The sequence below is a fragment of the Pantherophis guttatus genome, chromosome 2, assembly GCF_059756535.1.
Source record: "Pantherophis guttatus breed Tessera chromosome 2, ASM5975653v1, whole genome shotgun sequence".
NCBI lineage: Eukaryota > Metazoa > Chordata > Lepidosauria > Squamata > Colubridae > Pantherophis > Pantherophis guttatus.
Genome location: NC_142064.1, coordinates 242,713,266 through 242,727,310, shown reverse-complemented (window position 1 = coordinate 242,727,310; position 14,045 = coordinate 242,713,266). Strand labels below are relative to the sequence as shown.

Sequence of the window (14,045 nt, the reverse complement as noted above, 5' to 3'; positions counted from 1 at the left end):
ATCACTGTTACCTTCTTGGCATTACCATCAGGGGAGTAGGAATCTAGACCATGATAGGGCAGGGGGAGCAAGGGAATGGTTAAACCTTTCCACACTACAGTACACTACAGAAAGAGAACAGATCAGTGGTGGGTTGCGCCCGGTTCGAACCGGTTCGCTAAAACCGGCGTGAGGCTCAGCCCACCACTCCGGATGTCGTCATAGGCGATCTGCATGTGCAGAAGCTTCCCATTATATGCGATCCCATTGTGAACTGGTAGTAAAGGTAAGTAGACCCCACATGTATACAGAAGGTAAACACAAAAGCTAAAATCACTGACGTCCTAATCAAATCAACTAATCTGGAAATAGCAAGTGCTTCCTACATGTTCACAAGTAAGGCAAAAATGCCACCTTCATCTTCACTGTTGCATCCCCACTCCAGTGCTACTGGTATACAGTAATATGCCACCTTTGAACCTAGAACAGTGTTTCTCAACTTTGGTAACTTTAAGATGGCTTGACTTCAACTCCCAGAATTCCCCAGCCAGCATGCTCCCATTCCCTTTTCAACCTGTATGAGTTAGCTTCATCTCTAATAGCATCACAATACAATAAGTGAATACCTTGAGTACAAAAAAGCAAGCCATGACATGGGCAAACCAGAAGTTTAATGGAATTATAGTACCTACAACTATATATTTTTTGTGATCAGAAGTGGCAGAGCATTTGCGAAAGCAATCATACAACCTTACTAAATTTATTGTAATCTCAGAGAAAAGTATGATCTTCTTTGGTGCAATGAAGGCTCTTTTGAAGAGCCTTGGTTGCGCAGCAGACTAAAGTGCTGTTAAGTAACACCAGCTGCCTGCAATTACTGCAAGTTCAAATCTCACCAGGCTCAAAGTTGACTCAGCCTTCCATCCTTTCGAGGTAGATAAAATGAGGACCCGGATTGTGGGGGCAATAAGCTGACTTTGTATAAAAAAGAACACCGCTTGGGGGGGGGGGGAAAGCCTTACTAAGCAGGTATATACAAAATTATGAAGGCTATTGCTTAATGCATTGTAAGCCGCCCTGAGTCTCCGGAGAAGGGCGGCATATAAATTGAACCAAGAAAGAAAGAAAGAAAGAAAGAAAGAGAGAGAGAGAGAGAGAGAGAGAGAGAGAGAGAGAGAGAGAGAGAGAGAGAGAGAAAGAAAGCCCAGTCTTCCCTGCCCTGCCCCTGTTATTTATTTATTTATTTATTTATTTATTTATTTATTTATTTATTTATTTTTATATGCCGCCCTTCTCCGGAGACTCAGGGCGGCTTACAATGCATTAAGCAATAGCCTTCATACTTTTGTATATTTTATACAAAGTCAGCTTATTGCCCCCACACGTAGGGCCATTGGAAAATGGAAAGTTTGTAACTAACTAAACTACTGATTTGTGCTGTAATTAATTGTTGTTGTTGTTTAATTTGGGGTTGTTGTTTTTTTGCCACTTAACACAATGCCACAATGATTCTTTCTTTGAAAACTGAATTTTGCTTTGGATGCTTTTAGTGCCCCAAAGGTTCTTATCACTAATAAAATATTAACATCTATGAAATTACACAGCAATGCACTTTCCTTTAAGTCTAGGCTGACTTCACAGGAAATGGAAGTTATATAGAACAAACAGCTATGCTGTTAACACTCAGTGGCTGCAAAATTGTGGATTTACTGCAACCAGCACCAGAAGGCAAAAGAAGAAACAATGGATGGAAATTACTCAAGGAGAGAAGCAACTTGGAATTAAGGAGAAACTTCATAACAGTAAGGACAATCTTGCCTTCAGAAGTTGTAGGTGCTTTATCACTGGAGGTTTTTAAGAAAAGATTGGACAGCCACCTGTCTGAAATGGTATAGGATCTCCTGCTTGACCAGGCGGTTGGACTAGAAGACCTCCAAGGTCCCTTCCAGCTCTATTCTGATTGATTGAACCCAAAAGGGAAGAACAACATTCTACACTTCGATGTACAGATGGTCCTTTACATACAACCACACCTGGGATGAGAATTTCCATTGATAAGCAAGACAGATATTCAGTGAGTCCTGACTGATTTTATGACCTTTGTCGCAGTTGCTAAGCAAATTACTGGAATTGTTAAGTGAAACACATGGTTGTTAAACAAGAGCCGAGGTGGCGCAGTGGTTTAGAGTGCAGTACTGCAGCTACTTCAGCTGACTGCTAGTTTAGCAGATCAGCAGTTCAAATCCCACCAGGCTCAAGGTTGATTCAGCCTTCCATCCTTCCGAGGTGGGTAAAATGAGGACCCAGATTGTTAGGGGGCAATATGCTATTTAGTGTACTGTCTTTGGTGTAAGCCGCCCAGAGTCCTCGGAGAGTGGGCGGCATAGAAATATGAATAATAAAATAAAAAATAAAATAAAATAAGCATGGCTTCCTCCATTGACTTTGTCGAAAGTTGACTAGGAAGGTCAGAAATGGTGATTGCATGACCATGCAACTGTCACAAAGGCTTGCAGTTGTCACATACCCAAATTTTGATCATATGACTTTGGGGATGCTATGATGGTCCTAAGTGCAAGAACAGGTCGTAAGTCGCTTTTTCCAGGGCTATTGTATCTTCAAATGTTCGCTAAGGAATGGTTGTAAGATTTGTATAACATTTAAAATTTAAATTCATCATTCATCATTTTAGCCATTGTCTATCCACTGCAGGACGAAGGCCTTTTTTTTACCTATTTGCTTCACCCAAATTAATATTTGTATAATAAGGTCCTTTTTTTTTTGGCCAATTGGGCCTGCAATTTAAATTATGGAGTCTAAAACAATGGGATCCACATATAGAAGACTGCCTTACCTTAATTCACAATTTAAATTACACAGCTCTGTTACTGGATCAGGTTGGGAAATTTTATCACATCTTTGGTCAGATACCGTGAGCTGATCGGATTCCCGGGTGCAAATAGGTTTCCTTTTTCGTTCCCCTGAAAAGAATGAAACAAATACAATTACATAAAGGGTAAAGAACCCATTTCCCCCGTACATATGTTCCAAAGCAGGCCTATATTTAGATAGGTTCTAAATATTGTTTATGCCCTTCCTAAACAGTTTACATTGGCTAACTGCAAGGAACTGAAATGCCAGGATAGCTGAAGTTTATTTTTCAAAACCTGGCTATATTTGAGAACTTCTTTTAAAATTGCTACTTCATGTAACTGAGGTTTAGCAACACTCCCCCATGTTTCATTTGCAAATAAGTCAAACATGAGGGGATTCCTAAATCAAACATTTTGGAGGTGCAGGGTTCAAGCCCCCCACCTCCAAACAATGTGCAATGAATTGGTGTACTTATGTTAAATTATAATGAGAGTTGGAGGGGCATCTACTACTGTGTATGAACATAACACAGAGCTTGACCCATAGACATTCACTGCAGGTATGATTATTCCTTTTGCTAGGTTTAAGTAGGTTTAAGTAGCTATGTGCTCTCTTCTTTGTCTTTTGTTTCATTAAAGGAGGAATAATGATGAACTCAGAAAGAAATAGTGGTGAAGCTAACAGTTCCATTCCTCTCTGCCAACTGCCAATTAGAATGACTGCTTCACCCAAATTAATATTTGTATAATTTATGCAAGTCTTCCTAGCTGAAGGTGTTGTGCAGAAGCATATATCAAAATCTCTCAGCCAACGTTTTTTTCTCTCCTTTGCATCAATGATAGTAGAGTTTGTGGAGCCAAGTCCCATCCTCAGCAGCAGTGAGGATGGGTAAAGGAAGGATTCAGTGGCTACTTCCCTGCAGAAGAAATAGGCTTGAATCCCTTCTCCTAGTATTCATGTAGGAAAAAACTGGCACGGTATGATCCACTTTTCTCTTGGTATCTTATATAGAGTCCATATTAAATGACCCAATATCGCATCATTTGCTCGGCTTTGCATTCTTACTTCTACTCTGGTACCAAACTGGCTCTAAAGAACAAATGTATAAATCTCTTCAAAAGGGGGGATGAGCTGAGAGATGCCAAGAATATACATCTCCTCTGAAATGACATTTCCAGGGACTAATTAGATCAACCTCCCTCACCCATGAAAAGGTATTTAAGCCAAGACAAGTGAGAGTGAGTTTGCAAACCTAAGTGTAGATGTAATACGAAAGATGCTGCATTCCATCTGACATTAGAAAGAGGTCTGTCTATAGCAGGGCTGTTAAACTCGAGGGCCATGGGACGGATGCGTCACACGCTGCCCACGCCCATGCCCTGTTTAGTGAAGGGGAAAAAAGTTGTGATACGTCACATGATGACGCTGTGACAATGTGAGTTTGACACCCCAAACCCGAATAACCAAAGACCTACATACAATCACCCGCGAAAACCTCAGAATGAAAATATATATATATATATATATATATATATATATATATAATTTATATTTGCTGATAAAGAAATATCAGCAAATATATCAGCAAATAAATTTGGTATAAAATGGTTTGTTGTGAATGTGACTGCTTGAGGGCTCCTGGATTGGAGCTGAAAGGTGAAAGGGAAGCAGTATGCTCCCTCCCATATTGGGATAGACCAGGTGCTTCGATAGAAAAACACTGTATGTATGTATGTATGTATGTATGTATGTATGTATGTATACATATATAGGGACGCGGTGGCTCAGTGGCTAAGATGCTGAGCTTGTCGATCAGAAGTTCGGCAGTTCAACGGTTCGAATCCCTAGTGCTACGTAATGGGGTGAGCTCCCGTTACTTGTCCCAGTTTCTTCCAACCTAGCAGTTCGAAAGCACATAAAAAATGCAAGTAGAAAAATAGGGACCACCTGTGGTGGGAAGGTAACAGCGTTCTGTGCGCCTTTGGCGTTTAGTCATGCCGGCCACATGACCACGGAGACGTCTTCGGACAGCGCTGGCACTTCAGCTTTGAAACGGAGATGAGCACCACCCCCTAGAGTCGGGAACGACTAGCACATATATGCGAGGGGAACCTTTACCTTTACCTTTTACATTAATAAACTTTTGGGCTCTTTGTTCCATGAGTGTTTAGTTTTGTTTTCTGTCTTAAATCCAAAAGAACCTACTAGCCCCTAACTGGCCATTGAGTGTCAGAACATCTGGTCTCCCATTAGAGTCAGGGAGACTCTGTCTCCCCCTGCCATCATTAAATGCAACCACACATTTTGGAAGAACTCATGACTCCTCCTCTAAAAAATCCTCCTAAACTCAGCTACGTGAAAAGTCTGTGCTCCATACTTTGATTGGCCAGAAAATAGCAGAAAACACCTTTCCTGTCTGCATACAGATTTCCTCCCTCTTCATTCCTTCACAAGCATCAAAAAGGAAATGAGAAGAGAATGAAAAAAGGGATGAGGATGAGAACTCTATTCCCAGTGTTAGCTGCTGCTGAGACAACAACTAGCTCGGGAATACTTGTCTGCTGCCTCCTTCCTTCTGTGCTATTCCTTCATTATTACTTACTGGAATATTGAACTTGAGGTACCATGTCTGCTATGCAAAACTCCACCAGATGGCAACAGAGAGTCAAGTTTCTTTGCTGCCATGTCTAGAGGTCATCTGAGTTTTACAGTCCATATATGCTACTAGTCCTACCACACTATCATATTTCTTGAAGGCATGGGGAAGCCTGGCAGGGTGTACTGGATCCCAGATCAGTTATCTCACTATATTTAGGCCACTGTTACTGTGAATACAGGCATCTAATACCAACTGTAATCATGAAGACGGAAGAAATATTCAGCATAAAAGTCACAGTGCAAATCCTGGCCTTTGGTATTTGCATCCAAAAGTCCTAAAGTCTGCATTACAATGCACATTTTTCATTAGCTCCTCTCTGCAACTTTCACCCTGCCCCCCTCTCAAACGGTTGCCTATACTGGGAACTGGGAACAAGTAATTCATACATGGAAAAGCCTAGATAATTTTTGATGCATCCCAGTTCTCAGAAGTTTAGTCTTCTTCTTTGGTTATAATAAGTGAGCTATTAATTGATTTTCCCAGGCCCCAGGACAGTGGGGGGACTTAAGTTGGTATCCTATTGAACATGAAGAAAGAAGGAGCAACTTGTGCTTTGAAAATAAAAGAATAATCTGTGAGAATAGCCTACTGAAAAGATCAGTCTCCAAGGAAAAAGTAAAGCCAGGGAAGCTAAATTAATTGCAACACAGACCCAGAATTTGTAGCAATGCAAGACTGGTGAAACATGTGCTTAATCAGTAAGATTTTGCACATGTTAGGAACAGACTATCAAGGAGAACATACCGTATTTTTCGGAGTATAAGATGCACCTTTTTTCCCCCCAAAAAAAGAGGGTGAAAATCTGGCTGCGTCTTATACTCCGAATGTAGCCCCACTCAGCTTCTCAAATGGAGGTTTCGGATGCTGAAAAAAGCATCAGAAATGAACCTTCAGAAAAGAAGCCCCCAAACAGAGCTTCAGAGGCTTTTTTTCTGAAGCTTTGTTTCAGAGGCTTTCAGAGGCAGGAAAAACTTTTTCTTCTGAAATGGAGTTTCAGAAGTTTCAGAGGCAGAAAAAAAAGCTAAAAAAGCTCACAACCAAGGAATCTGTTGCTAAAATTCACCTTGGGAACAGCTGATTGGGGGTATTCCGGAGGCCGATCCACTTGCCAATCAGCTTTTTTCTTATTTTCCTCCCCAAAAACTAAGGTGCTTATACTCTGGTGCATTTTATACTCCGAAAAATATGGTATTTGAAGGTCAATCTGGTTACTTCCTTGGCCTTTTTTCTCATACATCTTAACCATTATCCATTCCATTATATTAATTTATCCTACAATTAGATTACTTTTTTTCCTCTCGCACCAACTTGAGAACCGAGATTTTTGGCTCTAGACAGGTACAGCCATTGTGATCTAGGAAAGGAAGACTTAGCCTTAGAAAAATGTTAATCAACCCATTGCATAACGTAGGGCAAAATCAGTTTCTCAGTTTCAACTCCCCATCTGTAAAACTGTAATGAAAGCTTACTGGTTGGAAGTTTTAGAGATCGAAATGGATTTCTCAGGTTTGTTAACTTAATTTCAACTTGGAGCAAATTTCCAGCAGTAAGTTATTCCACGGAAAGGGGCTATTCATGTCAATCAGCCATTATGTTGTCTTGGACAGAAAGGGCTACAGAAGATTGATCAGAGCAATAAAATCTTTCTCGGTCTGCTGATTGCCTAGGTCAGTTGGGACTTAGTCCTTGGTTTTGACTCTTGCCACTACAGCAGCAAGATACAGCCCTAAATTTGATATTCACAGATTAATAGTGAAAGTGAAACTATAAAGACACAGCACTATGCACATTTTGCCAACAATCATGGCAAAACAGGTCATAAAATCAGTTGTATTACTCTGTCTTGAGTTGCACAAGGGAAGCCAACTTAATGTAGAGTTGTTGTTTTCTTTGATGTCTTAGAGTCAGTGTTGACTCTGGTGACTCTCTGGACTGGTCCCCAAATTTTCTTGGTAAGATTTCAGAAATGGCTTGTGTGCTTCCTAAAACGGAGAGAGAACTAGCCCCTAATCACCCAGCTGGACTTGTGCCTAAGAACTCATCATCTCCTGGCTTCTAGACTGGTGTTAACTACCCCACCAAACTAGCTCTAATGCAAAGCAGGTGGTCATAATTTTGAGGTAAATATTCCCTCAGGTCAGCCTAAAGTACTAAGAAGGGTACTAATATTGTGAGCAGCTGAAAAGATGGCATTCATCATCCCACTATAGCTTTTGGAAATGTAAAGTTTGAATTATTTTTCAAATCCCTTTAAAGCCACGTACCTTGGCAGAGTTTACTGCAGGGCTGCCAAGGTCCATAGACATTCCAATAAAACTGCTGAGGTTTATCTTCAATGGGGATATTGAATGTGTATCGGACATCAGGGTTATATAAATTACCCACCGATAAAACCTGAGAAGAAAAAGATACGGAAAAGCATAACATCAAGGGAGCAACTGTACTATTTCATCTACATAAACATTAAAATAAAGTAATATATATTTGATTTTCCTTTAGAGAAAGAGATTTTCTTTTACCTGAAGAACTATTTCTTGATCAATGCGGTAAGTAGAATTGATTCGTTCAATGGGAGTGTCTGAGCCACTGTATTCTATGACAGCATTTCCAATTTTGATTTCCTTCTTAAACATACTGACAACATAGTCTCCATTTAATATGAAGCCCTCATTGCTTGACAATGCTATGTTCACAGACATAAACAAAAAATGAATCAAAGTAGTTTTCTTGTATACAACAGGAAGGATATTACAGTGCATTTAGTATCAATATTGATTTATTTATTTTACTTCTAGACAACCCAATGATCGTGGTTCTTCCGGCAATGTAGAAATCAATTTATTTACATAATATGAATTCTATAATTTAAATTCTGCTTTAAAAAGCAGCCTAATTAGAATAAATTAGAAAATCATAACCATATGTGTGTTTTCCAGGTGCAATCCCTCAATACCAAAAAATCATAACCTGTAGAATTGTGCTTTTTAATGAACTACTAGACTACTCAGTTACTTTGGAATACTCTGCAACACCTTTTCAGGTATCCTTGAACTGTACCTATATTCAGAATGATATGGTATCATGCTGGAACAATATCTGTTATAGAACAAATTACATATTTTTTTCCAGAATGGATCTCATTTTTCCGGAATGTGATTTCAATAATAACCAGATCAAGGCAGGCAGTCCTCGAGTTATGACTGTAATGGAGCCTGCCTATTAGAGGTAAGTAATTGTAAGTAGTGACGGTTGTAAAGTGAGACACCTATGTGATTGACTTGATTTTACAATCTTTTTGTTTTGTGGTGGTGGTTAAGCGAATCCTGTGGTTGCTAAGTGAATCAATGGTTCATTTTGCTGAAAACTGGAAGTAAATGTGAGCTGGTTGCCAAGCACCCGAAATGCAGTCACATGATGGGGGAAGGGCAGGCGTGGGCAGTCATTAGAACCTTGGAACGGAATTCTAAATACCCTGGAAAGATCCATCCTAACTTCAAATTGTCATTAAGTGACCGGTTGTAAGTCAAGGACTTCATGTAGAACAGAGGTGTCAAACTTGCATTGTCAGGGCATCATCGTATGATGTATCACGACTTTTTTCCCCTTCGCTAAGTCGGGTGTGAGTGTGGCCAGCTTGTGATGCATCCAGCCTGCGGGCCACCAGTTTGACACCCCTGCTGTAGAAGAAAGCTATGTGACATTCCTAATTTTCAGTGACTCCTGGAGTGATTGGTTGGAAGGTAAAAGCTACTCTTTTTATATGATTTTAGACAACCTGTACAAATGAAGTTCTAACTTAGTGCCATTTAATCTTGGATAACCCAGCAACAATAGTTCTTTAAAAGTTAATTTTTAATAAGGAATTTATAGAGTCTTCAAACGTAACTCTACCTTTGGTACATTCCCAATTCACTTCTGTGCATTCGTAGTTGTAGCTGATGTATCAACCAAAGCCAATAAAAGGATTTCAATTGTCTCTCAGATTATTTTAATCTCAACCAGTGATGGGATTCAGCCGGTTCTCTCTGGATCGTGTGAACCAGTAGGGGCGACTGCGGGAGGCTCCTCCCACCCGCCCAGATGTAATGCGCAACTACTGCACATGCACAGAAGACTGTGCACATGCGCAGAGGTGGCGCATGCACTCACATTTGCGAACCGGTAGGGAAGGTAAGTGAATCCCACCTCTGATCTCAACTATCCAAGCTGGGTCTTCAAGAAATTCCAAGTTATGAACTTGATCTTAGTGAAGAAAACGTAACCCATTTAGAGCAAGCTGTAGTCAATTTAGCCAACCACAACACTTAATCCAGGATAAAACCAAGGAATCAATTAAAATCACAGGAGAAAGAAAAAAGTAGTTTTTGCCAGTATGAGGGAATATATTTCCAAACAGTAATCCAAATTGTAGTCAGACTAGTTTTCAGTACAAAACCAGGTTACATTGTGGAAACTGAACCATATTTCTTCAGAATTTAGATTGCACTCTCTCCAAGGGGATAAAGGAGCTATATAGTCCCTAGTTCCAAATTGTTGGCTTGTCATAACTCAAGTAATCTAACTAGGACCAGGCCCAGTTAAATCAAAATAGCTTTATTTTCAAACATGCCAAACTGGTCATGGCAAACAATGTGCCATAGAATAGGGCCTGGTTAACCATATTCAGAATGTGTTTTCCTCAGTCTGCATTCAAGCATTTTGATCATGATTTAGTTCTACCATTTTCTACTGTGAAAAGGAGGCTCAGCCGAAAAGAAAAGAAAAAAAATCACCTCAACATCTCAAAAACAAGGCTTCACAAATAGTAAATCACCATTCTAGGATTTTCCGAAAGGACTTCGCTTCTATGGATCCTAACAGGTTTCTGTGCTTCCAGACAAGATAAAGAAAATCAGAGCCTAAAGCTTAATCAGGTTTCCTTCCAGTTGTATATTCTACTTCTGTATTAATTGGATGTCTGCCTGTGTATGAAGGGAATATATATGTTGCAATATTTCCCACTATTTATAATTACAGGGGGGAAAAAAACTCATCTCAAGCACCACCACAAGCACAACAATATTATCAAATTTCTACCTTCCGGTCTACCCTCTTCCCCATACAACATCATAAAAAAGAAATCATCTATTTGTACAGAGTGCAATTAATTCTAAACTGAACTTACAAATGGAGAATTAGAAAGTCTTATGTTTGCATATTTTATCTTTGACTTGAAACTATATACGAAATTATACACTAAAAGATGAAGACTTCAAAGCTTAGAAGAATAGTTCCCTTTCAGTTCCGGAAACCATGCCTTCCTTTAAAATGTATTGTTTCCTGAATGACAGCAGCCTGCTGTTATTATGTAGTTAATTTCCTAACTTAGTTTCTTACCTGTTTCTTATCACTGCCACTCTACTGCCCTAAGGGAGTACTCAGTGGAGACTGAACAAGACTTCAAGAGATAAGACACAACTGATAGAGAATCCAGGCACGATCACCTTCTATTTTATGTTTGTGTGGTGCCAGACAATAATGGCTAGACCCAGATTTATGCTTACAATAGATCCAATTAAATTAATTAAACATGAATTGGCCCAACCATTAAAAAATATGAAAAAAACTGAGAAGGATGAAAGTCTGAGAGAGATGAAATTCCTCCAAAATGTCTAAGTATCAATGTCAGTTTTAATAACACAGGCCATTATAGAAGGCCTTAACTGCATAAAAATGTAAAGACATTGTATTGAAAGCTTCTATAGACATTTCAATTAAGGCACATTTGCTCTGTTCCACATTTTGAAAGAAAGCTGAACTATATTTCAAAACGAAAATAGAGAAAAATACAGCAACATTCACTCTAAAGCAGGGGTGTCAAACTCGATTTCATTGAGGGCCACATGAGGATTGTGTTTGATCTCGGGGGGGCGGGGCGTGGCCAGCTTGACATCCATTGTGTTGGGGGCACCTGTGGTGGCCTGAGAGCTCTGCCAGTGAAATGGGCTGCTGCGCTCCGTTTTTGGTTGGGACGGCCTCCTGCAACCTCTGCCAGTGAAACTCGAGCTCTGGCAGCCCTCGTGAACTCCATTTTCAGCTGGGATGGCTTCCTGCAACCTTCTGCCAGCGAAAATGGAACTCGGGGTGGCCACATGCGGTCCTTCCGAGCTCCGTTTTCACTGGCAGACACTGCGGGCTAGTCCTTCGCTGTTTCCAGGGCAGCTCCGCGGGCCAGATCTAAGCACCCCATGGGCTGGATTTGGCCCGCGGGCCTTCAGTTTGACACCCCTGCTCTAAAGCCACCTCAAATGAGTTTTTTAAAATGCAGGAAAAGGAAAGGAGATAGACCTGGGCATTTGGACCATAGTATACACAATAGGTAGAATGGGGTTAATTTTACCCAATAAAATACCCATGTCTATGAGATTTAGCCTTTATCCTTCACATGAAGTGATAATATCAAAAAAAATGTGTATTTTCTACCCTCCCATCTGAATAGGGAGGGTGATGTGGCCAGTTATGGTACTATTAACATTTGACTAAATGGACAAGTCTGTTAAGAAGTGTTCATATGAGCCTAATGCGAATATGATACAGAAGGCCCAACACAAGTAGTCCTTGATTTATAACCGATCACTTAACAACTATTCAAAGTTACAATTGGATTCTTATGACCTCTGGCCACACATACCCCATGCATCACTGCATTTTGGGAGTTTGGCAACTGGTACACATTTACCGCCATTTGCAGCATCCCGTGGTAACATGACTGTCATTTATGACATTTTTGCCAGAAACCAGTGTTTATTTATTTATTTATTTATTTAATTAATTAATTAATTAATTAAACTTGTATGACACCCTCTCTCCCAAAGGACTCAGGGCGGCTCACAACAATAGAAAAAACACATAAAATTCAGTATTCAAATATAAAAACCAATAAAATCCCCTTTAAAAAACCCCTTCAGTCCAATCCGGCCAGGCCAAATAACCATGTTTTGAGGTCACGGCAGAAAGAGCAAAGGTCAGGGGCCATCCGGAGCCTCAGGGGGAGCTGATTCCACAGAGTAGGCGCGCCCACAGAGAAGGCCCGCTCCCTGGGAGTCGCCAGCCGACACTCTCTGGCCGACGGGCCCCCAAGGAGGCCCTCCCTGTGAGAGCGCACCGGCGATGGGGAGCTGTCGCTGGCCACAAATGGTGCCTAAGCCATGCTTCCAGTTTGCTTCCAGTTTCTGCCAAAAAAATTTCGCCCCATAGTGAACAACGGGTTTGCTCAATGACCATGATGTTTGCTTAACCACCACAGTATTCACTTTATGACTGCTGCAAAAAAGGTCCTAAAATCAGGCACGGTCACATGGGAACCTACTTTACAACCCTCACAGCTTATGACCGAAATTGCAGATTCAATTACGGTTGTAAATTGAAGACTGCCTATGTGATCTTTCTGTCTTTTCCCAACCAGTTATATGACAGTATGACAAGAGCATTTATTATTTTTTTTAAAGGGAATAACATCAATTTTCAGTTGCTGAAGAGCATCACTTCTTACCAAGGTAATTATCATCTTCTGGTTTCCCTGAGTAACTATGCTGCCGTACGTCGATATTTGTAGCACCGGCTGGAATGCGTATCACAGTGTTATAACCTGAGAAGACAAGCCAGAAAATCAAGCTTATTATGCACGTGCAGCCTTGGTGGGTTTTTTTGTTATATAATAACGACAAAAAGAAAAACTGTGCTACGATTCAATATCACAGCAACCAAATTGATGCTTTCATGTTATCATCAAATTAGCAAGAAGCTCAAAATATGAAAAAAGTGAAAGCGAAATCTTCTTCATCCTAGGACTGGTTTTTCAAAACATGCCACAGATGGTTAAGTTTGCTAGCAAACAGCTTTTCTCTACTTACCATAGTGCACCGTATTGAATGTCCCTGCAATGGTTTTGCATGATGAATTATCGCCACCACACACTCCACATTTATCCCTTCTGGCTTTGGAATTGAGCACGTGATCACATCCAGCTTGCTTTAGAGAAAGAAAAGTTCAGAATGAAATTGGACAAATATGAAAATAAGATAGAATTTACACGGTTGCAAATGAAAACCATACTACCAGCAATGGCCTCTGACGGCACATTCATTCTTTATTTTTCCAATATCCTGTTATGCTATAATAATCATAACCATCCTCCTATTAGGACATGAAAAGTAAGCATGTTTCAAGGCACGTGAAGTACAAAACCATATAGCATGTGGGAGATCAGTGAGACAGGATAGGCAGGTGAGTTCCTGGCGCTGCAGAGAAGATGACACAAAGTTTGTTCTGTCTTGTGGAAATGGGTAGAAGTTGTAACAACAACAGATGAGTCTGGGTTATTAAGCGCCTTTCAGCCAAATTGTGATGCAATTGTGATCCCAACAAAATGACTACAATTGCTCCAATTATCTACCTTCATTTGTCCATAATAATGCCAATCTCAACCATGTAGGTTTTCTGCAACTCTAAGAAAGTGAGATTTCTATTAAGAATAAGGGAAATTTACAATGAT

The 14,045-nt window shown here is 40.3% G+C and overlaps 1 protein-coding gene across 3 annotated transcripts in view; it reads right to left on the bottom strand.

The window, feature by feature from the left end:
* Window positions 1–14,045, bottom strand: part of ADAMTS9 (ADAM metallopeptidase with thrombospondin type 1 motif 9) — a 166,358-nt gene that overhangs the window by 89,891 nt on the left and 62,422 nt on the right. For all 3 annotated transcript variants that reach the window (XR_004595225.3, XM_034440640.3, XM_034440641.3), the window contains exons 15-19: window positions 13,405–13,522; window positions 13,044–13,139; window positions 8,032–8,195; window positions 7,777–7,906; window positions 2,834–2,960 (exon numbers count right to left, since the gene is read on the bottom strand). Coding sequence is in view for 2 of the 3 variants with exons in the window: in XM_034440640.3 (XP_034296531.2) it covers window positions 2,834–2,960; window positions 7,777–7,906; window positions 8,032–8,195; window positions 13,044–13,139; window positions 13,405–13,522 (635 nt within the window). In the remaining variant the exon portion in view is untranslated. The remainder of the gene's footprint in view (window positions 1–2,833; window positions 2,961–7,776; window positions 7,907–8,031; window positions 8,196–13,043; window positions 13,140–13,404; window positions 13,523–14,045) is intronic.